Source organism: Mirounga leonina, unplaced genomic scaffold (genome assembly GCF_011800145.1).
Source record: "Mirounga leonina isolate KUSES-001 unplaced genomic scaffold, KU_Mleo_1.0 Mir_151, whole genome shotgun sequence".
Classification (NCBI taxonomy): Eukaryota; Metazoa; Chordata; class Mammalia; order Carnivora; family Phocidae; genus Mirounga; species Mirounga leonina.
The window spans coordinates 59,510,644-59,536,328 of NW_023270377.1; the positions used below are offsets into that span (position 1 = coordinate 59,510,644).

At 38.5% G+C, this 25,685-nt stretch overlaps 1 protein-coding gene across 1 annotated transcript in view; it reads right to left on the reverse strand.

The window, feature by feature from the left end:
* Positions 1-17,378: 17,378 nt before the first annotated feature.
* The window catches only part of DCAF17 (DDB1 and CUL4 associated factor 17), a 49,459-nt gene continuing 41,152 nt past the window's right edge, over positions 17,379-25,685 (reverse strand). The window contains exon 15 of the mRNA XM_035007789.1: positions 17,379-17,417. Coding sequence (XP_034863680.1) covers positions 17,403-17,417 — 15 coding nt within the window. The 3' untranslated portion in view covers positions 17,379-17,402. The remainder of the gene's footprint in view (positions 17,418-25,685) is intronic.

Below are 25,685 nucleotides of genomic sequence, written 5' to 3' on the forward strand. Positions count from 1 at the left end.
CTCAATCCTCCTTTACTGATGTCACTGTTTTAGCACAAATGCTGATTACTATTACCCATCCTAACTACCTCTTCCTCAGCGCCTCAAATCTGTACAACATGAGGTTCTATTTTCCATGGTCTTCACAGATCACTAGGGAGAGGGATACCTACGTGTCTTTTGAGGTTGCTTCCCCTTGTTAGCCCCCACATCCAGTTAATGGGTCCATCCTACCCCCTGAGAAATCCACTCATTTCTCTTCATCTTTTCTGCTACTTTAATTCCAGCAACCCTATTATCAAACCTAGATTAGCAAACAGCCATCCAATAGGGTTTCTTGCTTCTAGTCTTGCCACATCTCCCCCAGACCACGCATTTCCCACACTACATGAAAAGATAATCCAAAAATACAAACCTGAGCACATTCCCTTGATTAAATCTTTCAGTGGCCTCAGGTTTAAAGAAAACTTTCTTGGCATGGCATGCAAGGCCTTTCTGAATGAGCCTCATGTCCTCCAGCAATCTTGGATGCCTCTCTCATCTTTCTACAGAGAGAGGTTGTTTTAAATGAATGAATGTGGAAAGATAGAGCTCAAACCATGCTTTGGATAATTTAGGAGAAAGAAGACTTCGACATGATCTAGCTTAGCATATCAGATTACTACTTTGAGGTATGGAGTCAAAAATCAGCTCATTGTAAAATGCCACTTTACCTTCTGTGTGTTGGCCTTTGAACTGGGCATACATTTCCATCAAAAACCTTGAAGTTTTACTGGGTTCTCTGGTCATAATATCATTTAAGAGCCTCAAATCTCATCCTACTTTCCAACATGAGTCAATTTTTTAAAAAAGTTATAGCATTATACAAGAATTATGGTCAGGCTAGATTCTAGCCTTTGAAAAAACTTACTGATTTGAGATATGGAGCCTTGGAAAATTACAGACCCCTGTCCCTGGCACTAGCTAGGCATCTGAAAGGGTCACAGCTGGCCAGGCTATGGTTGTTAAATTATGATTGCCAGGTGCTAGGCTCCTTGAGGTGCTACTTTAATGTGCTCATTTTTTTTTTTTAAGATTTTTATTTATTTATTTGACAGAGAGAGAGATAGCGAGAGCAGGAACACAAGCAGGGGGAGTGGGAGAGGGAGAAGCAGGCTCCCCGCCGAGCAGGGAGCCCGATGTGGGACTCGATCCCAGGACCCTGGGATCATGACCTGAGCCGAAGGCAGACGCTTAACGACTGAGCCACCCAGGCGCCCTTAATGTGCTCATTAATCCTCTGCAAGTTTGGGCGCCTGGGTGGCTCAGTCGTTAAGCGTCTGCTTTCAGCTTAGGTCATGATCCCAGGGTCCTGGGATCGAGTCCCACATCGGGCTCCCTGCTTGGCGGGGAGCCTGCTTCTCCCTCTCCCACTCCCCCTGCTTGTGTTCTCTCTCTCACTCTCCCTCTCTCTGTCAAAAAATAAAATCTTAAAAAAAAAAATCCTCTACAAGTTTATTAAAATGCAAATTCTGATTTAGTAGGACTGCAGTGGAGCCTGAGGTCCTGCATTTCTAACAAGCTGGTCCATGGACCACACTTTGAGTAGCAAGGACCTAGAACTCTGACTCCCTCTTCCCATATGCAGGAGTTGCTTTTGCTCCATACGAGTAAAGCAAAAATAGTTTTTGAAAGTGGCAAGCTATTTAAGTTTATGTCTCTGTTTAATTACTTTTTTTGATAAAACTAATATTTGGGTAAAATCCTTTTCTTCAATATATGTTAAGCAACCACCCAGGAACAGAGTGAATTTTAATTTTTTTTTAAAGATTTATTTATTTATTATAGAGAGAGATCATGAGAGCATGAGCAAGAGGGGCAGAGGGAGAGGGAGAGCGAATCTCAAGCAGACTCCTCACTGAGCACAGAGCCTGGGGTGGTACCCAGTCCCAGGACCCTGAGATCATCACCTGAGCCAAAACCAAGAGTTAGATGCTTAACTGACTGAGCCACCTAGGCACCCCCGGAGTGAATTTTTTAAAAATCATCTGTCCCTTCTTTTGCAGAGTCTTGATTTTGAAATCTTAATCTACTTAAATATCCCACATTTTGATCAGTGTGAATGTAACAGAATCCAAACCTGGGAGAAGCTGGAATATTATTTCTTTGTTTCCAGCATAGTTTAGGGTGAACACATTGCATATTATGCAAGGAATCTGATTTAAGATTAAAGGACTCCTTTCTCTCAGCACAATTTTTATCATGCTTATCATTACTCTCTTTTTTCTCAGCATTATCTCATCATCCTGATGATTTTTTTATTTTGATATGTCAAATTAACTGCTATTTGGCCATAAAAAATCTTATAATTCATTTTACAGTCTTTTCCTTAGTTATTTTACTATAGACCTGAGAACCGTATAACTGATCAGCGTGGTAATAAACATGATTATATTTGCAAAGGACCCATGAGTCAATTTTAGTTGCTTCTTCTAATTTGTAACTACTTAATCAGACTGGAAGGAGTCATCAGGCAGAAGAGGACTCATGGGGCCACAGATTCTAACCTGCAGCAACAGTGTGTGCAAAGAAAAGGTCAGAAATAAGAGCATGACATTTAGGGGGACACTACAAATAATCACAATTTAACAACCACAGCCTGGCCAGCTGTGACCCTTTCAGATGCCTAGCTAGTGCCAGGGACAGGGGTCTGTAATTTTCCAAGGCTCCATATCTCAAATCAGTAAGCTTTTTCAAAGGCTAGAATCTAGCCTGACCATAATTCTTGTATAATGCTATAACTTTTTTAAAAAATTGACTCATGTTGGAAAGTAGGATGAGATTTGAGGCTCTTAAATGATATTATGACCAGAGAACCCAGTAAAACTTCAAGGTTTTTGATGGAAATGTATGCCCAGTTCAAAGGCCAACACACAGAAGGTAAAGTGGCATTTTACAATGAGCTGATTTTTGACTCCATACCTCAAAGTAGTAATCTGATATGCTAAGCTAGATCATGTCGAAGTCTTCTTTCTCCTAAATTATCCAAAGCATGGTTTGAGCTCTATCTTTCCACATTCATTCATTTAAAACAACCTCTCTCTGTAGAAAGATGAGAGAGACAGAGAGACAGAGACAAGAGACAAAGAAACAAAGAGAGACACAGAGAGAGAGAGAGAGAGGCCAGGCGAGGTGCTGAGAACATAACTGAGAGCAGAAATTGACAAGGTTTCTGTCCTCATAGAATTCCCAGTCCCCTCCAAATACTAAACCTGAGTCTTGGACCTGTAATCAGTTCAGATAGGAGGAAAAGTAGATCCAGTATCTACTTCTAGCAGCAGGGGAATGGAGCCACAGGGTGAGAGAGAATGTGTTAGGAAGATACTTGAGGGGAGGCCATTCACTCAAGAACTGACCTTTTACTGAGCTTTAACTTCTTTGAACACTCTGTCCCTAGAAAACTCAGTCCAGTCATTGTCCAAGTTTCTGACTAATCAGCATTCTCTTCCAGGAGATGTGATAAGGGTGGATGGAGAATGAGGGAGAAAGCAAAGGAGATATCGTTGTCCTAGAATATAAAGAGATTGTTATTTTGTGTGGTCTGTAAAAGACTAAGCCATTTCCTACACAGAAGAAATTATTTAAATGTACTGAGAATCTACTATGTGCCTGGCATTCTTCTAGGCTTTTGGGACACAGCAATGAGCAAAACAAAGACCAGTGCTCTCTTAAAGCTTCCATCCTTGTATTCTGCAAAAGATTCACAACAGTCGTGCTTCAGTTTCAAAAAGGAAAGAATATTTTATTATTATTATAGAAACCTAATAGAAACAGAAGAAAAAAGGAATCTACACATAGATGAAGAAGGTAATAGTAGGCAATAAATGAGAATAAGGCAAAGTTACATCAAATCAGGTACTTAAAATATCCAACCTCATTAGCTGGGGAAGCCCCGTGGAAACAAACAGCCAGGCTGGAGTCCTGATTGAGAGGCCTGAGTGGAGTGTCCTCCCCTCAGGTGAGACTTCCAACTGACCATCTCCCTAAGGGCCATATTTATAGGGCAAGTAATAGGGTTTGAAATTAAACATTTGTTTGCCTACGTGCAGCTTGGAGGGAGCTGCATTTCCATGTTATGTTTCTATATTTTTAAGGAGCCTGGGCTATCATTTGCAACAACGTGGATGGAACTAGAGGGTATTATGCTACGCGAAATAAGTCAATCAGAGAAAGACATGTATCATATGATCTCACTGATATGAGGAATTCTTTTTTTTTTTTAAAGATTTTATTTATTTATTTGACAGAGAGAGACACAGCGAGAGAGGGAACACAAGCAGGGGGAGTGGGAGAGGGAGAAGCAGGCTTCCCGCTGAGCAGGGAGCCCGATGTGGGGCTCGATCCCAGGACCCTGGGACTGTGACCTGAGCCGAAGGCAGACACTTAACGACTGAGCCACCCAGGTGCCCCGTGATATGAGGAATTCTTAATCTCAGGAAACAAACTGAGGGTTGCTGGAGTGGTGGGGGTGGGAGGGAGGGGTGGCTGGGTGATAGACATTGGGGAGGGTATGTGCTATGGTGAGCACTGTGAATTGTGTAAGACTGATGAATCACAGACCTGTACCTCTGAAACAAATAATACATTATATGTTAAAAAAAGAAGAAGAAAAAAAGACAGCAAGAAGGGAAGAATGAAGGGGGGGGAAATCGGAGAGGGAGACGAACCATGAGAGACTATGGACTCTGAGAAACAAACTGAGGTTTCTGGAGGGGAGGAGGTGGGGGGATGTGTTAGCCTGGTGATGGGTATTAAAGAGGGCACGTACTGAATGGAGCACTGGGTGTTATACGCAAACAATGAATCATGGAACACTACATCAAAAACCAATGATGTAATGTATGGTGATTAACATAACATAATAAAATAAAATTAAAAAAAAAAAGGAGCCTGGGCTATGTGTGTCCGCCTCCCCTTCTGGATTCCATTCCAGGGGGAGCCCAGCCCAGCCTGGAGCAGGAGGGGGCATGAGACAAGATTTGTAGCTTTTGGTGTCCACAACAGAAGGGCCAGTTCTGACCTGGAGGCCTGATAATATATTTTATTTTTTTTAAATATTTATTTATTTGAGAGTGTGGGGGAGAGAGAGAAAGTGCACAAGCGGGGGGTGGGGGTGGGGAGGGCAGAGGGAGAGAGAGAATCTCAAGCAAACTCCCCGCTGAGCCAGGAGCTAAAGCAGGGGCTCGATCCCAGGACTCTGGGATCGTAACCTGAGCTGAAGGCAGATGCTTAACCGACTGAGCCACCCAGATGTCCCCAGATAATATATTTTAAACAATTAGGCTCCTAAGGTTATTCACACAGCATGAGTCTTACAAACAACATTCCTTAGCCTGCCTGTGTACATGCAGGTCCAGGTGGTCAGTTCTGCGGGATGAATCACAAAAACATCTATCCGTACAGAGCATCTAGCAAATGGGGATTGAGGGAATGCAGGCTTTGCCTGAAGAGTAAAATGTTACGTTAATCTTCAAATTTCTGCCAAATACCTGGGAAGGAGGTCAGTCTCTCAGGATGGAACCCAGGGTTGGAGTTGTAAGGCAGTCCTAAGCAGTCAGTGGCATATTCAAAGATATCACGTTGGAGTTCAACTCCCATTCGGCGGGTCACAAGAGTCTCCATATGGAGGCAGACTAAAGGCTAGTCTAAAGGCAGACTAAAGACTGAGGACTCTGGGCCAGCTCCCCAGTAAGTTATGCCCATACTTTTGGCTCAGGCTCTCTGATGGGACATAATAAGGGACAAGGTGTGTGAATCCAGATGATAAGATAGTTAGGATCACTATCGTATAAACCTGGGTGGTTTTTTTTTCTTGCTTTCTGTATTTTTAATTTTTAAAATTGCTCAAGTAATATTTATTTTGAAAAAAAAAAAAAACCTGGGAAATAAAAGATAGCCAATAAACAAAACATTCACCTATAATCCCACCCTCCATAAATAACTACTAACATCATTTTGCCATATATCTTTCCAGACATTTTTTGATGTGTGTGTGCATATAATATGCACATGTCCTCAAAATAAATTCCCCATTACTTGAGCAAATGTACACTGGATGAGTACAATGGGTATGTATAATCAAAATACAACTTTATTTGGTATCCTTCAAAAGAGTTAACTTTAGAATTTATTCTGTCAGAGAATTTGCATGACTCACCCATGTTAAACTCACAGGAAGGCCTTTTATGGAAATGTATAATGATCTGGAAGTCCAGCCTTAGCTCTGTGGTTTGGCATACACACTGAAACTGAGAAGAATATATTCATATACTCTGACCTTAAATAGTTTTTCAAGATTAGATTTAGAACACTTTACACTGATTCTAGAGTGGTATGATTTGGGGGATAAGGATATTTGCCATCATCCTTACATTTTTGGTGGGAGCCTTTTAAGTGCTAATTCTCTATAAGCACTAGAATAACTATGTCCTCTTTATTACTAAAATCCAGCTCCAAAGAATGAGAGATTATTTTCCTTGGATGGTCTCCATTACTGGCATCTATTGTGCATCAAAAGTGAAACTTAGAACAGAATAATTCTATTAATATGCTGGAAGCAGACTGACAGAGAAAGTCTGTGTATTTGAATTGCTTTCATCTGTTAGGCAAGCCACACTCTCTCTGTGCTTCACTTTTCACCTAAGATTAAGTAGGGGAATAATCCAGGTATTCTTCACAATTCTTCCAGTCCTAAAAAAATTGATCTTTAAAAAATGGTATTTACCTATGCCCAAATGTTTAAAATGTCAGAGTTTTCCAAAGGCAAGTGCTAAAGAGTACATGCAAAATTAACAATTTGGATGAACTGTCAGCTTTTCTAACCATAGTGTTAAGGCTATATACTTAGTTTGGATATATTCTGAAGGCTAATTGTCAAATCCTTGTGCAGTTTAATAAAATATAATAATGGCTCAAGCATAGAGAGTATAAAAATATATTCTGCTGGTCAAATACACATAAGTTATCGTGTCTACAAAGACATCAAAAGCCTTGAAAGTAACATGAATGTGAATTTGCTTTACTTTGAAGATATTCTGCATTAGATATCCTGGTGTCCTAAACTGGAAAACTGGGATGATATGAAAATCCTTTCCTTTGTTTGCTTCCAAAGGAATTTTTAAAAAAAGATTTATTTGAGAGAGACATTGGGGGGGGGGCAGCGGGCAAGGGGAGGAGCAGAGGGAGACGGAGAGAGACAACCTGCTGAGTGCAGAGTCATGACGTGGGGCCCGATCTCATGACACTGAGATCACAACCTGAGCCAAAATCAAGAGTCAGACACTTGATTGACTGAGCCACCCAGACTTCCAAAGGAATTTACCACCATAATTTAAAAACAAGATATAGAGTTCAGTTCAATTAACAAAGTACTAAGTTAATGATTAGTGTTTATATTCTTAAGGTTTAGCTATATTTAAGTTTATGAGTGCAGAAGAAGCTGGGCTAATTTCCTACCATAAAAATATCATTGGAAAGGTGCTCTTAACTTTAAGTGCAAAGAAAGTAAGATAAGAGAATCTGTTGCCCATTTTAGCTGTGTACCTTCAATTCCATGATATTTTATCTATTATAGGACTTTAGACTTACATGATTATTTAAATTTCAGATAAATGATGCACAACTTAATTGACTAGATTAAAAGTTCAGCAGTAGTAAATCTTTGTAAGCTTGGTTCTTGGTAGAAAAAGAAAGAAAAGATATTCTTCCATATGTAAAGAATAACACTTGGGACACTTGAGACTTGCTTTATGGTCCAGCATTTGATCAGTTTTGCTTAATATTCCATGAGTACTTTGAAAGTTCTATTTTTTTCTCCAAATCCCATAAAATTTCCTTTTTAATGAGTTCAATGAAATACTGAAATTGCAACACTACTTATGTACTTTGTCAAAAGGCATTGTGGTATATTTCTCTAAAATTGCATAAAGCAAATAATGTATATTTTAGTATTTTAAAGCAATGTTCTTTTGAATAGAAACACAGCAGTAAAGCAACAAGACCTTGCAAACTTTATGATACTTAAGAATTACCTGGAAGACCCAAGAGAAAAAAAGGCAGACTAGAACCATAATAGTTCACAGAAAAGGAAATAAAAATTTCTTAGATGTATAAAAAATACTCAATCTCACCCATAGTAAAAAATGCAAATCAAAATTATGATATATCATTTCACCCATTAGATGGATAAATATCAAACAGTTTTATAATGCATTTGGTGAGAATATAGGCATGCTCCTACATTTCTGGTGGGAATATAAATTGATACAACTTGTGTGGGGGGTATGATCCAGTAATTCTATCTCTAGGATTTATAATACAGAAATACTCATAAAGGTGTGAAATGGCACTGCAACACTGTAATAGTAAATGGTTGGATAGAATACACAGGTTCATCATTGGGGGACTGGTTAAACAATTTTATACAATAGGTCATTATGCAGTCTTATAGAAGAATGATGAAGCTCTATATGTACTGATCTGTAACACTATGCAAAATACCTTATTTTTTTTTTAAGATTTTATTTATTTATTTGAGACAGAGAGAATGAGAGAGACAGACAGCACATGAGAGGGGGGAGGGTCAGAGGGAGGAGCAGACTCCCTGTAGAGCAGGGAGCCCGATGCAGGACTCGATCCCGGGACTCCAGGATCATGACCTGAGCCGAAGGCAGTCGCTTAACCAACTGAGCCACCCAGGCGCCCCTGCAAAATACATTATTAAGGACTTCCAAGTATGGTGTTATGGCTAATTAGGTGCACAGAGGCACCCATCCACTAAGGAGCAAGTAGACCTTGAGTAGAACCCATTTTTTTGAGGCATTGTTGGTCTCTCAAGAGACAGAGGAGGTTTCTGCAGACCTTTCCCCTCCAAAAGCAAAAACAAAACCAGAGTTGTCATCAGGGAAATGACGATAGTAGTGATACTGCTATCAGGATACGGATGCTTTGACCAACACGAGGTTGGGAAGGATGAACTGAGCCAAGATCCTAAGGTAGTCCCAGGATGGTGGCAACTTTAGCTACAGGCAGAAGTAGAAACAAATTCTCTCTGGAGGAGAGCTTTCCCAGTTTGGGGCTAAGGGAATCTCACAGATTAAGATCAAGTACACAAAGATCATCAAGCTCATGAGAAAGCAAGGCAAGCCACCATTAGTGAGAATTGGTGTAAATAATAAAATACGGAAAAGCAATGAATAAAATGCTTAAGAAATAAAGATACACAAAAATCCATTTTAGGTAGATCTAACTAAGACAGTCAAAACTATAATGTTTTTAGGAAAGAATGTAGGAGAGTATCTTCATGGTCCAGGACACTAAAGAATCCATAAAAGAAGATGAAAATTGTATCATTCATAAAATAAAAGATTGATAAATTTAACCATGCTAAAATGAAGAACTTCTGTTCCTCAAAAGACTCCATTATTATCAGGTATTATTAGAGTAAAAAAAGAAAAAAGGATAGGAAAAGATATCTGCGATACATATAATTAGCAAAACCTAGTAAGCATTATTACTATTACAAACGGATGGGACAAACACCCAAATAGAAAAATGGGTAAAATAATAGGTACTATACAAAAGTCGATATCCAAATGATCAATAAGCAGACAAAAAGGAGTTCTACCTTTAGTAATTAGGGAAGTACAAATTAAAACCACAATGGGATACATACCTATCAGATTGGAAGAAAACTGCAAGTCCGACAATATTAAGTTTTGGAAAGAAAATGGATCAATAGTCACCCTCAAACACTGCTGGTGGCACTGTAAAACTGGCATAATCTTTCTGAAGAACTGTGTGGCATCCAATAAAGTTGAACACACACATACCCTCTGACACAGGAATTTTAATCCAAGGTATACACCTTAGAGAAATACACACATATGTGCATCTGAATGTATGTACAGGAATGTTCATGGTGGTATTGTTAATAATTGGCTCAAACTGGAAACAACCCAAATGCCCATCAACAGTAGAATGAATAAATAAATTTTTATACAATTAAATATTATACAGTAGCTGAAGATGCATAAAACAACATAAATGAACCTTATGTACCTAATGAGTAAAAAAGCAGGACACAAAACAATACATACAACATAGTTATATACTTAAAGTTCAAAGAGGCAAAAATAAACCCTTTAGAGATGCATACAGTAGTATATTTATGAAGAAAAATGGGAAAATTACCATAAACCAGGATAACGGTAACATCTTAGAGGAGGGATAAAACTATAATCAGAAAGGCACATATATGTGGCTTCTAGGATGCTGATAATACTCTATTTCTGAACCTGGAGGATGAGTTGTGTGGTTATTTGTTTTGTGGCTATTTTTTGAATTATGCTTTTTCTAGAATGCATGTTATATTTTACAGTTTAACTTTTTTAAAGAGGAAATAAAGGAAACCACCACTAAGATAAACAAGTCACAGGAGAATACCAGAAATGAACAGGCAAATTTGGGGAAAAGTAGAAATTTTCAAGGGCATATGCAAAATTAAGCAAAACTGACCAAATGCTGGACCACAAAGCAACTCTCAACAAATTTCAAAGAACTGAAATGATATTGAGTATATTTTCTGACTATAATAGAATCAAGTTAGAAATAAATAACAAGATTATAAAGCTGAAAATTCAGTTTTTTGTAAATTAAGAAATACACTTTGAGAGAGTCCATTGTGCAAACAAGAAATCATTAAGGATGTCAGAATGTATTTTAGACTGAATTAAAATACATGTATTAAAAATACATCCTGCCACAACTTGTGAGATAATAGTAAAAGCCATGCTGAGAGGGAAATTTTTAGCATATCAAGTGCATAGATTAGAAGGAAAACTGAAAACCAAATGACCTAAATGTTTATCTCATGAAATTAGAAAAGTAGCAGAAAAATACACATGATGGAGAAAATCAACACAGCTGAAAGTTTCTTTTTTGTTGTTGTTTAAAGATTTTATTTATTTATTTGAGAGAGAGAGAGAGTGAGAGAGCACAAGCAGGGTGAGCAGGAGAGGGAGAAGCAGACTCCCCGCTGAGCAGGGAGCCTGATGCAGGACTCGATCCCCGGACCCTAAGATCATGACCAGAGCCAAAGGCAGCTAGCTGCTTAACCACCTGAGCCACCCAGGTACCCCCAGTTTCTTGAACAAGACTAAAGAGTATAATAAATGTCCTATGAGACTGACCAAGGGAAAAAGAGAATACTTGGGTCAGCTGTGATCTGAGCTTTCAGGTGCTTTGCAACTGTTCACCATTATTACAAGTCCTTTAGCTATTAAAAGATGTCAAAAGGATAGTATAGACAACTTCAGGATTATAGCTTTGAAAAATCTGATGAAAGGGATAGATTTTTAGCAAGACCCAATTGTCCAAGATTGACACAAGAAGAAAGAGAAAACCAGATTAATAAATAAATTGAATCTGTAATTTAAAACATCCTCAACAAAGGGAAGTGTTTGCTTCTGTTATTAGTATTTTCTCTTGGTCATTGGCCATTTCTTTCCTACTTCTTTACATGTCTAATAATTTTTTATTATATGACAGAACTTATGTGTAAAAAAAGAAGGCTCCAACTGATACTAGTGAAGGGTCCCCTTTTCCTCAGTTAGGCAGACAGATTGAAGGATCACCTCAATCCAGCTAGTGATTGAATTGGGTCAGGGCTTAATGGAGAGTTTAAGTTTCTGTTTCTTCAGTCCTGAAACTACTGCAGGTGTCCTTCAGAAGAGGTTTGGGCTTAGCTCTTTAGCTTCCAACCCCATTATTGTGGGCTAAATTGTATTCCCCAAAATTCATTTGTTGAAGTCCTAACCCTAAGTACCTCAGAATGCAACTGTATTTAGAGATAGAATCTTTATTTTATTTTTTTTAAAGATTTTATTTATTTATTTGAGACAGAGAGAATGATAGAGAGAGAGCACATGAGAGGGGGGAGGGTCAGAGGGAGAAGCAGGCTCCCCGCCAAGCAGGGAGCCCGATGCGGGACTCGATCCCGGGACTCCAGGATCATGACCTGAGCCGAAGGCAGCCGCTTAACCAACTGAGCCACCCAGGCGCCCTAGAGATAGAATCTTTAAAGAGGTAATTAAGTTAAAATGAGTTCAAAAGGGTAGGCTCTGATCCAATATGACTGGTGTCCTTATAAAAAGAGATCAGGACACACACACACAGAGGGAAGAACATATGAAGACAGGGGAGAAGACCATCATTCTCAAGCCAACAAGAGGCCTCAGAAGAAAGCAACCCTACTGACATCTTGATCTTAGACTGCTAGCCTCCAGAACTGTGAGAAAATAAACTTCTTTTGTTTAGGCTACCCAGCCTATGGTACTTTGTTATGGCAGCCGTAGCAAAGTCATACACCCATGTACATATATGCCTGAGAGACTAGTTGTGAATTTGTGAAAAGCTCCTTTCCCCTAGTAGGATTTTCCCCTTAAGGACCACATAACAACAGATTACAATCTGCTTTTCTGGTCCAGCCTCCAGCCTCATACATCACCCTAAAACTCAGAAAATGTCTCATGGGGAAAACCTGCCTTGCATTTGGGCTCTTCCAGTTTCTAATAGGTCACACCAGCCCTATGTGACTGTCAAAAGTTATGCTGGCTTTTTTTTTCCTTCTAGTAGAATCTCTTTGTTAAGTCAAGCCCATCAGGAAAGAAAACAAAGACAATTATTGGCTTACTTAGGAAGAGTTCTTACTATCCTGGAATTGTAGTTTGCCTATTCTTCCTTGTTCCACAACTTTCTGATATCTTCACAAATATAATTTTGCAATTCATCCATTTCATTTTCTAGTTGTTGCAGCATTGGACTACTGCTAGTTAATATATTTTACTTATAAGGTAAGGTCATCATTAAACAAAGTGATAGCAAACTGAATACAGCAAAATATAAAAGGATACATCACAACCAAGTTGACTTTATTCCAGGAATACATGATTGTTTTAACATACAAAACCAATCAATGTAATATACTACATTACCAGAAGAAATGAAAAAAATCATGATTATCTTAACAGATGTAAACTGATAAAATTCTACATGTAATCATTAAAAAAAAAATCTTAGCAAACTAGGGATGGAAGAAAATTTCTTTACTTGTTAAATGGTATTGATGAAAAAAACCCCACAGGATACACTTAGTGGTGAAATGTTAAAATTGTTTACTCTGAAATCAGGAATATACTGGAGGACCTAGTCAATATAATAAGGCAAGAAAAATAAGTAACAATATTAAAGATAGAGAATATAATAGAATTGAATTCTTTGCATTCTTAGAAAATAAAATCTGCATATTAGTATTAGAATTATTAGGTGAATTTAATAAGTTTACAGGACATAGATTAGTATGCAGAAATCAATGGAATTTCCCTAGTTGAGCGTCAAGCCATTAAAAAAATGAAATTTAAAAACATTATCAACAAAGCCTATCAAATACCTAGCAATAAAAAAAAGATGTGTGATACCTCTATAGAAAAAAACTAAAAACATTTTTAGAGAAACTGAAAATGACATAAATAAATGAAAGGATGTACTAGGTCAATGTATTAGAAGATTCAAAATAAGCAAAGATGTCATTTCTCCCTAACTTTATCTATAGTCAATTTAATCCCAATCACAATTGCAGTGAATTAATTTCTGTGGAATTGACAAGTAGATTCTAGAGTGTAAGGCACAGAATATGTCAAGGGTAAAGAATAACCATGACACTCCTGAGGAAGAAAAATGTGTGAGGACATACTCAACCGGGTATTAAGATATAGTATAAATCTACAGTAACCAATACAGTATGTTATTGGTGAAAATAATGACAAGTAGACCAATGGAACAGAGTAGAGTCCATAGATAGACACATAATTTATGACAAAGGTGTCAATATAAAGGTGGAATTTATGGTGCCGAACTGATTGGATTTTTTTTACAAAAAGAGAGAAAAAAGAGTTAGCTCCCATCTCACATATAAACAAAAATCAATTCCAGGTGGCCTGTAGCTCTGAATGTAAAATATAAAGATCAGAAAGAGAAAGCCCACAAACAGACCCAAAAAGAGGGAGAGAGAGAGATCACTTTTCACCTTCAAACATTTTTAATTTTGTGCCTGTGGTGGAGCAGTGAGGTACCCTGTTATGGCATATCCAAGGGACACTGAGACATGGTGGCTATAATAACTGTTTGCTTATCTTTTTTTTTAAGATTTTATTTATTTATTTGACAGAGAGAGAGAGTACAAGCAGGGGGAGCTGTAGGGGGAGAGGGAGAAGCAGGCCCCCCGCAGAGCAGGGAGCCCGATGCGGGGCTCCATCCCAGGACCCTGGGATCATGACCCAAGCTGAAGGCAGATGCTTACCCGACTGAGTGACCCAGGCACCCAGTAACTGGTTCTTTGAAGAGACCTAGAAACCATTCTTAAAATGCAGATCCAAATCTGGCAAAGACACTGTAAAAAAACCATCTCAAATTAAGTTCCATCTATGATAAAGACCATGAGGATGAGAAGCTCCACTGAGCTGTGATTCCCAGGTGTACTATCCTCAGTCATACCCTGACACAATCCAATCCCAAATGGGTCATTCCCAGCTGCTTCCAACACCTTGGGTCCTTACCGCATTAAGGGTATTTTCCTGTTCCTCATTAAATCTGGAATGTTTTGCTAAAAAAAGACAACTCTTTGTAAATTCCCTTCCCTCCTCATAAATCTGTTGGTTCTCCTTGAATCACCAATATATTTTTCAAAACTTCGAAGATGAGTACATGTCCTAGGTATTAAAAACACATTAACTGTAGTACTATATCACAAATGACATTGTTTCTTAGAAATACTGTCAGTGACTATGTACTTCTGAACTCACCTAAATATAGAATTTCTGATTCACCAGAATTTTAGATTAACATTAGCAGACATAAATATAGTCTTATTTCATTAATCTCTATGTAATTAACAAGAATATTTTATTCATTATTCTGTATTCTGTATTCATTAACAAGAATATTTTATTACTAGCTGCACTTCCTTGCATAACATACATCTCTTGTAGGTGGTATCAACAGTTATTAAAACACATCTTGTTTTATTCTGATTTTGTTAAAAGCAACCTTAAGAATGCTGTTCTTTGTAGATAGAGCACCTAATGAATTCAGTGATCAAACTCAAGAGATAGTCAGAGGTTACTGTGTCTAAATTTTTAGTAGTTGTTAGCAGGCCTGTCCTTGCAATGACTCAAAAGCATTCTTAGATACTTCTGTGTAGTCTATTAAGTTCAAAATGGGTAAGAGGTATTTATCATAGCACACTGTTAAAATTCTAAGATTCTGAGATAGAAAAAGTTAATAATTGCTCAGAAAGCCACATAAGCTTACAACACAGTCACTATTTTGCTGTCAATATTTATGAAATAACAGATATTAATTTCACTTGATCATGGAATGTATATTCACTCATTGTAGGAGCATGTGAAAACCACATCTACCTGAAACATTAATCATTGTGGAAGAGATAATCCCTGTTAGTGGGTCTGGACTGATATCTTGGCAGTATCTTTGTGTTTCTCTCACACTTCCTCTTAGGAGTAGATGAATTCTTATTCCTCCAGCTCTAAGTGAGGCCAGGGGCTGGTGCTTGTTTCTCTCACCAGCTCCTACTGGGAATGGACTCCCAGCAACATCCCTCAGCCCTCATGCTTACTCTTCCCAGGGCAGTCCCAAGCCTCACATTTGTGAATAAACTTAGAAATCTAACTACCACTTGTTTTCCTGCATAACAGAAATAAGGAGAAAGAAAATAAGTAGTGTTAACATTAAATTTCATTCATTTCAGGATTATAGATTGAAATAATCAACTTAAACATAGAAGCTAACCAAAAACTCTTAGAAGAAAACATAAGAGTACATTTTTATGACCTTAGATCTAGGCAATTGTTTCTTAGATACGACATCAAGAGCACAAACAATAAAAGAAAAAATAGATAAAAAATTTGACTTCATCAAAATTAAAAACTTCCGTGCTTCAAAGGACACCATTAGGAAAGAGAAAAATAACCCTTGGAATGAGAGAAAATATTTGCAAATCACATTATCTGATAAGGGACTTGTATCTAGAATATTTTAAGAAATATGTAAATATATAAAGAGATCTTATAACTCAACAATAAAAAGATAATCCTATTAAAATTGGGTAAAGGATTTGAGTACATGTCTCTCCAAAGAAGATATACAAATGGCCAATAAGTACATGAAAAGACGCTCAACATCATTAGTCATGAGGGAAATCAAAGTCAAAACTATAATGAAATACCACCTCATACCCACTAGCATTGTTATAATAAATAATAGAAAGTAACAAACATTGGCAAGGATGTGGAGGAATTGGACCTCACATACACTGCTGTTGGGAATACAACATGGTACAGTTGCTCTGAAAAATAGTTTGGCAGTTCCTCAAAAAGTTAAACATAGAACTACCATGTGATCCACTAATTCCACTGCTAGGTATTTACCTAGAATTGAAATCATGTATCTATAGAAAAATGTGCATACAGGGGCGCCTGGGTGGCTCAGTCATTAAGCGTCTGCCTTTGGCTCAGGTCATGATCCCGGGGTCCTGGGATTGGGTCCCACGTAGGGCTCCCTGCTCAGTGGAGAGCCTGCTTCTCTCTCTCCCACTCCCCTCTCGCTGTCTCTCTCTGTCAAATAAATAAACAAAATCTTTTAAAAAAAATGTGTATACAAATGTTTATAGCAGCATCACTGATAATAGCTAAAAATTGGAATCAACCCGATGTCCATCAACAATAAGCAAAATGTGTTACATTTACACAATGGAATATTACCTGGCTATAAAAAGGAATGAGATACTGATACATGCTACAGCATGGATTAAATTTTGAAAACATTATGCTGAAAGAAACCAGACACAAAAGGCCACATTTTGCATAATTCCATTTATATGAAATGTGCAGAAACAGGAAAATGTATAGAGCAGATTAGTGGTCACCAGGGGTTGGTAGGGAGGGAAATGGGAATGACTATTAATGTACACAGGGTTTCTCTTTGGGATGATGAAAATATTCTAGAAATTTGATAGTGCTGATGACTGCACAACTTTGTGACTATACTAAAAATTCCTGAATTCTACACTTTGAAAAGGTGAACTTTATAGTATGTGAATTACAGCCAATAAAGCTGCCATAAAAAAATCAATATCCCCCCACTATTAAATCAAAGAATTATTGGGGCACCTGGGTGGCTCAGTCGTTAAGCGTCTGCCTTCGGCTCAGGTCGTGATCCTGGGGTCCTGGGATCGAGCCCCGCATCGGGCTCCCTGCTCCACGGGAAGCCTACTTCTCCCTCTCCCACTCCCCCTGCTGGTGTTCCCTCTCTCACTGTGTCTCTCTCTGTCAAATTAAAAAAAAAAAAAAATCAAAGAATTATTTAAAAAATCAATAAGGCTTAATCTTTTTAAAAAAATAAAGAAACTCTATTATCTGATGTTATTGAAGAAGGTTGGACAGTTAATTTAAACAGTTAATTAAAAAGTAAACCATTATATAAAGATACATATAATCTGTAAACATTTTATTCCAACTTAAAACATAGAAGGGTACATTCATTTAACTATCTTTGATATAAGGCCAAGGCCTTTTTCTTTAGGTTTGAGTTTGTTGATTAGTGCCCTCTGCCATCTTTCTGGCATAAGCCATACTCCCTGGATACAAAGCAGACCAGAACTCAGACACATGGGAAGAAATACAATTCCTTCCAAGTTTTTGCCAATTCTCCCTTTTATCAGACATCCTGCACAAATTCAGATTCTCTTGGCCTTACCCCTCTCTTATTCCAGCGACTGCTACCAACACTGTTCTGTGTGGACTCTATAAACTTCATGCCCGCACAACCTGCCAATGCTCAGACCTCAATTCACGTCATGTTGCTGAGGTCCCCCTGCTTCCTGCCCCTTGATGTCAAAGTGAATTCTGCCTTGTGCAATTTGGAAATTCAGGAGTTACGTTTGAACCTTTGAAGAGTGGCAGATTAGAGCTGGGGGTAAATTCTTCCCCCTTTCTCCCTAACCTATCCCTGCCACACTGTCCTGAGGTGTACTTTATGTGGCTTCTCAGAGGCTAGTCCATGAGATTAAGCATTTAGTTGCACTTAGTGGTCCAGGTATAATGATTAGTAATGTTTCCTTTCACTCTCAAAAGTGTCTGTATACGACATGATACTCTATGTAGAAAACCCAAAAGACTCTACCAAAAATTTGCTAAAACTGATAGAGGAACTCAGCAAAGTTGCAGGATACAAAATCAATGCACAGAAGTCTGTTACATTTCTATACACCAACAATGAAGCAGCAGAAAGAGAAATCAAGGAATCATTCCTGTTTATAATTGTACCCAAAACCATAAGATACCTAGGAATAAACCTAACCAAAGTAGTAAAAGATCTGTACTCTGAAAACTATAGAACATTTATGAAAGAAATTAAGGAAGACACAAAGAAATGGAAAAACGTTCCATGCTCATGGATTGGAAGAACAAATATTGTGATGTCTACATTACCCAAAGCAATCTACACATTTGATGCAATCCCTATCAAAATAACACCAGCATTTTTCACAGAGCTGGTACAAACAATTCTAAAATTTGCATGGAACCAGAAAAGACCCCAAACAGCCAAAGGAATGTAGAAAAAGAAAACCAAAGCTGGAGGCATCACAGTTGTAGACTTCAAGCTGTATTACAACGCTAATCATCAAGACAGTACGGTACTGGCACAAAAACAGACACATAAATCAATGGAACAGAATAGAGAACTCAGAAATGGACCCTCAACTCTTATGGTCAACAATCTTTGACAAAGCAGGAAAGAATATCCAATGGAAAAAAAGACAGTCTCTTCAACAAATGGTGTTGGGAAAATTGGACAGCCACATGCAGAAGAATGAAACTGGACCACTTTCTTACACCATACACAAAAATAGACTCAAAATGGATGAAAGACCTAAATGTGAGACAGGAATCCATCAAAATCCTAGAGGAGAACACCAGCAGCAACTTCTTTGACCTTCGCCACAGCAACTTCTTGCTAGACATGTCTCCAGAGGCAAGGAAAACAAAAGCAAAAATGAACTACTGGGACTTCATCAGGATAAAAAGCTTTCACACAGCCAAGGAAACAATCAACGAGACTAAAAGGCAACCTACAGAATGGGAGAAGATATTTGCAAATGTCTTATCAGATAAAGGGCTAGTATCCAAAACATATAAGGAATTTATCAAACTCAATGCCTGAAAAACAAAAAACCCAGTCAAGAAATGGGCAGAAGACATGAATAGACATTTCTCCAGAGAAGACATACAAATGGCTAACAGACACATGAAAAAATGCTCAACATCACTGAGCATCAGGGAAATACAAATCAAAACCACAATGAGATACCACCTCACACTGGTCAGAATGACTAAAATTAACAACTCAGGAAAGGACAGATGTTGGTGAGGATGTGGAGAAAGGGGAACTCTCTCTCTTTTTTTAAAAGATTTTATTTATTTATTTATTTGAGAGAGAGAGTGAGAGAGAGAAAGAGCACAAGAGGGGGGAGCGGGAGAGGGAGAAGCAGACTCCCTGCCGAGCAGGGAGCCCGATGCGGGACTCGATCCCGGGACTCCAGGATCACGACCTGAGCCGAAGGCAGTCGCCTAACCAACTGAGCCACCCAGGCACCCAAAGGGAACTCTCTTACACTGTTGGTGGGAATGCAAACTGGTGCAGCCACTCTGGAGAACAGTATGGATGTTCCTCAAAAAGTTAAAAACAGAACTACCCTATAACCCAGCAATAGCACTAGTAGGTATTTATCCAAAGGATTCAAAAATAGTGATTCGAAGGGGCACATGCACCCCAATATTTATAGCAGCAATGTCCACAATAGCCAAACTATGGAAAGAGACCAGATGTTCATCAATGGATGAATGGAGAAAGAAGATGTGGTACACACACACACACACACACACACACAGGAATATTACTCAGCCATCAAAAAGAACAAAATCCTGCTATTTGCAATCACATGGATGGAACTAGAGTGTATTATGCTAAGCAAAATAAGTCAGTCAGAGAAAGACAAATACCGTACGATTTCACTCATATGTGGAATTTAAGAAACAAAAGCTCATGAACATAAGGGAAGGGAAGAAAAAATAAAATAAGATAAGAACAGAGAGGGAGACAAACCATAAGAGACTCTTAACTATAGAAAATCAACTGAAGGTTGCTCGAGGGGAGGGGTTGGGGAGATGAGGTAATAGGGTGATGGGCATTAAGGAGGGCATTTGATGTAATGAGCACTGGGTGTTTATGCAACTGATGAATCACTAAATTCTGTCCCCAAATTAATAATACACCATATGTTAGCTAACTTGAATTTAAATAAATAAAAAAAAAGGGTCTGTATATGCACGATAAATGATAACTCTAGCCAAAGTGGCAGAGGCAACCAAAACTTTCTGGCAGAAGCTGAAATGGAAACCACTGGATCACAAGTCCAGCTGGTAAGGGAAACCAAGACAAACTCTAGAAAAGTGACATTTGGGACTTTATATTAGATGTGGTAGTGGTCTCACCCTACGACCCAGCAATTGCACTACTGGGTATTTACCCCAAAGACACAAATGTAGTGATCCGAATGGGCACATGTACCCCAATGTTTACAGCAGCAATGTCCACAATAGCCAAACTATGGAAAGAGCCTAGATGTCCATCAACAGATGAATGGATAAAGAAGATGTGGTATATATATATATACACAATAGAATATTATGCAGCCATCAAAAAAATGAAATCTTGGGGCACCTGGGTGGCTCAGATGGTTGGGTGTCTGCCTTCAGCTCAGGTCATGATCCCGGAGTCCTGGGATTGGGTCCCACATTAGGCTCCCTGCTCCTTGGGAAGCCTGCTTCTCCCTCTCTGTCTGTCTCTCATGAATAAATAAAATCTTAAAAAAAAAATGAAATCCTGCCATTTGCAACAATGTGGATGGAACTAGAGGGTATGATGCTAAGCGAAACAAGTCAATCAGAGAAAGACAAGTATCATATGATCTCACTGATATGAGGAATTTGAGAAACAAGACAGAGGATCATAGGGGAAAGGAAGGAAAAATGAAACAAGACAAAACCAGAGAGGGAGACAAACCTTAGGAGACTCTTAATCTCAGGAAACAAACTAAGGGTTGCTGGAGTGGGGGGTGGGGTGGCGGGAGGGATGGGGTGGCTGGGTGATGGACATTGGGGAGGGTATGTACTATGGTGAGCACTGTGAATTGTGTAAGACTGATGAATCACAGACCTGTACCCCTGGAACAAGTAATATATGTTAATTTAAAAAAATTTTTTTAAAAAGATGTGGTAGTGGGCGCCTGGGTGGCTCAGTTGGTTAAGCGACTGCTTTCGGCTCAGGTCATGATCCTGGAGTCCCGGGATCGAGTCCCGCATCAGGCTCCCTGCTCGGCAGGGAGTCTGCTTCTCCCTCTGACCCTCACCCCTCTCATGTGCTCTCTCTCTCTCATTCTCTCTGTCTCAAATAAATAAATAAAATCTTTAAAAAAAAAAAAACGATGTGGTAGTGGTCTCAAGGACCTCTTTAAGTTAACGATACAGTGTCAGTCAGCATATCTTCAAGCAGATATTGTGTAATAACTGAGGTTTTAGATGTGGGAGAGGTTGGAGCTGGAAATGCTTTAACTCTCACTGACTTTGTTCTCTAAAGAGAGAAAGACAGATTACAGATAGGAAAATTAAGTGTTAGAAAGGCTTTTTAAAAAACATTTTATTTATTTATTCATGACACAGATATATATATATATATAGAGAGAGAGAGAGAGAGAGCATGAGCAGGGAGAGAGGCAGAGGGAGAAGCAGGCTCCCTGTGGAGCAGGGAGTCCAATGCGGGGCTCGATCCCAGGACCCCAGGATCATGACCTGAGCCGAAGGCAGACGCTTAACCATCTGAGCCACCCAGGCGCCCCTAGAATGGCTTTTAAATTTTAATTCTTTTAACATACTTAAACCAGTCTTATTACTCTTATAGATAAAGCTTGAAAAGCTGTGCCCTTGGAGTTTGTGATTTTTCAAAGAAAAAACGGTGTTCAAAACAGGCTTCAGAAATGATTGTCTACTTGGGCCCTCCTAAAAGAAAATTAAAAATGTTCAATTCAGCCTTAAAACTTTGATAAAGAATTTATTGATAAATCATTTTCTTTCGAAAATTTCATTTGAGAGATCAATTTATGGATGCATATTACCTGAGTAGGTAGAGTGTCCTCCATATGACTCATTCCACTGGTTGTCATCTTTATGAATTCAGTTAACTGTTAAGTTTCATCACTTCCACAGCAGTCCAAGGTTTCAAAGTGTACTGAACTAAAACGGGTTCAAAGCATTCCCTGGGGTCACAGCAGGTATAAACTGACTTTTCTACTGCAGATATAATTTTATTTAGCGCATGAACTCTCTGGGCTGTGAGAAGACGCAGAGAGGCTGGCAACATGCCCAGAGCTTCTCCAAGGTTCTAAGGCCTAACTTGCTAAATTCTGTTTATATGAGAATGAAATATTTGGCAAAGGGTCCAGAAATGTCTGGAAATTATTTGTAAAGGAAGAAAGTCATCTAAATATAATTATCTTGAAAGGATCAACGTGTACCAGAATACAAATGTAATGGTAAATTTTATGAATTTATTATTGCAGAAATGACACATGTGAAAAAGTGGAAATGCAGAAACTGTCTGACTTAAAATATGAGTAGAAATTTAGAGATATGACGGTGCCTGAGTGGCTCAGTCATTGAGCATCTGCCTTCGGCTCAGGTCATGATCCCGGGGTCCTGGGATCGAGTCCCGCGTCCAGGTCCCTGCTCAGTGGGGAGCCTGCTTCTCCCTCACCCTCTGCCTGCCGCTCCCCCTGATTGTGCTCTCTTTCTCTCTGTCAAGTGAATAAATAAAATCTTAAAAAAAAGAAAAGAAAAGAAATTTAGAGGTATCAAGTGGATTTATCCCAAGAACTCAAGATTGGTTTAACATTAAAAAAATCAATCAATGTAACTTATCATATTAACAGACTAAAAACCATATGATCATCTCAAGAGATGCAGAATGATTATTCGACAGACTCCAACATGTATATCCAATAAAAACCTCAGAAAACTAGTAATAGTAGGGAACTTCAAATTGATAAGGAGCATCTATTAACAACCTACAGTTAATATCATACCTAATGGTGAAAGACGGAATTCTATCCCCTATGCATTGGATATCCATATAGGAAAAAAGAACTTTGATCCATATCTTGCACCATATACAAAAATAAACAAAAAGTAGATTATAGATCTAAATGTAAGACCTAAACTAAATGTTTAAAATTAAAAACACTGACCATAACAAGTATTCGCAAGGATATGGAGCACCTGGAACTCTCATATACTGATGATGGGATGAAGAGAAAATAAAATGGTACAGCCATTTTGGAAAGACAGTTTGGAAGCTTCTTATTTATTTATTTATTTATTTATTTGACAGAGAAAGACACAGCGAGAGAAGGAACACAAGCAGGGGGAGTGGGAGAAGGAGAAGCAGGCTCCCCGCGGAGCAGGGAGCGCAATACGGGGCTCAATCCCAGGACCCTGGGATCATGATCTGAGCTGGAGGCAGACGCTTAATGACTGAGCCACCCAGGCGCCCCAGTTTGGAAGCTTCTTAACAAGTTAAGCATAGGGGCACCTGGGTGGCTCAGTTGGTTAAGTGTCTGACTTTTGGTTTTGGTTCATGTCATGATCACATGGGTCATGGGATTGAGCCCTGCGCTGGGCTCCGTGCTAATCGCGGAGTCTGCTTCAGATTCTCTGCCTCTCCTTCTCCCCCTGACCTTACCTCTGCTCGTGCACACTCTCTCTCGCAAATAAATAAATAAAATCTTAAAAAAAATTTAAGCATATATTTAACATATGATCCAGCCATTTCCTCCTTGGTATTTTCCAACAGAAATAAAGCATATGTCCATACAAAGAATTTGTACCACATGTTCATACTAGCTTTGTTTGTAGTAGCCAAAAATCGGAAACTACCCAAATGTACAGCAGCAGGTAAATGGGTTATAACCACACAATGGAGTACTAGTAAGCAATAAAAAGGAATGAACTAAAACATGTAATACGGATGGATCTCAAAATAACTATACTGAGTGAAAGAAGCCAGAAATAAAAAAAGAGTACTTACTGTGTGACTCCATTTATATAAAATTCTAAAAAATGCAATCTAATCTAAAGCAACAAACAGATGAGTGGCTGCTGTGGGAAGACAGGAAAGAGAAGCAAGGGGTACTACAGAGAACCAAGAGGAAACGTTTTGGGGTGATGGATATGTTTAATATCTTAATTGTGGTGATGGTTTCATGGGTGTATACATGTCAAAACTATCAAATGGTACAGTTTAAATATGTGCAGTTTATTTTATGTACTTTTATTATACTTCAAAAAAATCTGTTAAGAAAATTTAAAATTTACACATTATCAGTTTAGAGGAGATTTGTGCTACTGTTTCCCACCCCCCAAAACACAGCACATAGTTTTTGTAGGATGAACAGTTTTTACAACTAAAAAATAAAATAATAAAATCAAATAAAATTTACACATGGTATATAAACACACACAAATGTGCTTATCATCATTAGTTAATAAGGAAATATAAATTAAAACCACATTGAGATCCAATATAGTTATTGGGGGAAGGTTAAAGCTTGTTTAATATTAATATGGTTTCATATTATAGCAAAAATTCATCTGATTGGGGCGCGTAAGTGGCTCAATCAGTTAAGCATCTAGCTCTTGGTTTCAGCTCAGGTCATGATCTCAGGGTCCTGGGATTGAGCCCATGTCTCCATGCTCAGTGTGGAGTCTGCTTGAGGATTCCCTCCCTCTGCTCAATCCCGCCCCCCCGAACACCCTCTCGCACACATGCATGCACTCTCTCTCTCAAATAAATAAATCTTTAAAAAAAATTCATCTGATTTACAAATAACATGAACTCCTAATCTTTAAAGGGAAAGGTCATTTTCTGCTTTTATTACAATGTTTTATGGAGCCTCTGCTCTGGTGTCATCCTGTCCAGCTCCAGTAGTCATGTGGAACAGTCTAATATGTACCATTAGCAACCCAGGTTTGTTCCCTGTTAGTTTCCACTAAAGGAAACAGGGTTCCTTGGTGACAATGTAGTCCATGTTTGAGAAAGAATAATTCAGGCTGTGTTTTGAGTTATCTTAATTATTATCACAAAGAAAAAATATTTTCAGCAGTTCCTGGTGGAGCTGGGGTTAAAAAAGATGAAGAGGGTAACCTGACAAGAGGGCTGCTAGGGGCAAGTAGAAACAATCTAAGTAACAACTAGGAAAGATTTTTACACCCACCATAAATGCTAAGATAAAAAAGACTAACAACCACAAGCACTGGAGAAAATGTGGAGTTAACTGGAAGTTTCATACATTGTCGCAGGCATGTAAATTGGTACAATCCTTTGGAAAAAAGGTCTGGTAGTTGCTCATTAAACTAAACATACACCTACTCTAGAATCCAACAATTCCATCCTTAGATCTTTACCCAGGAGGAATAAAGATA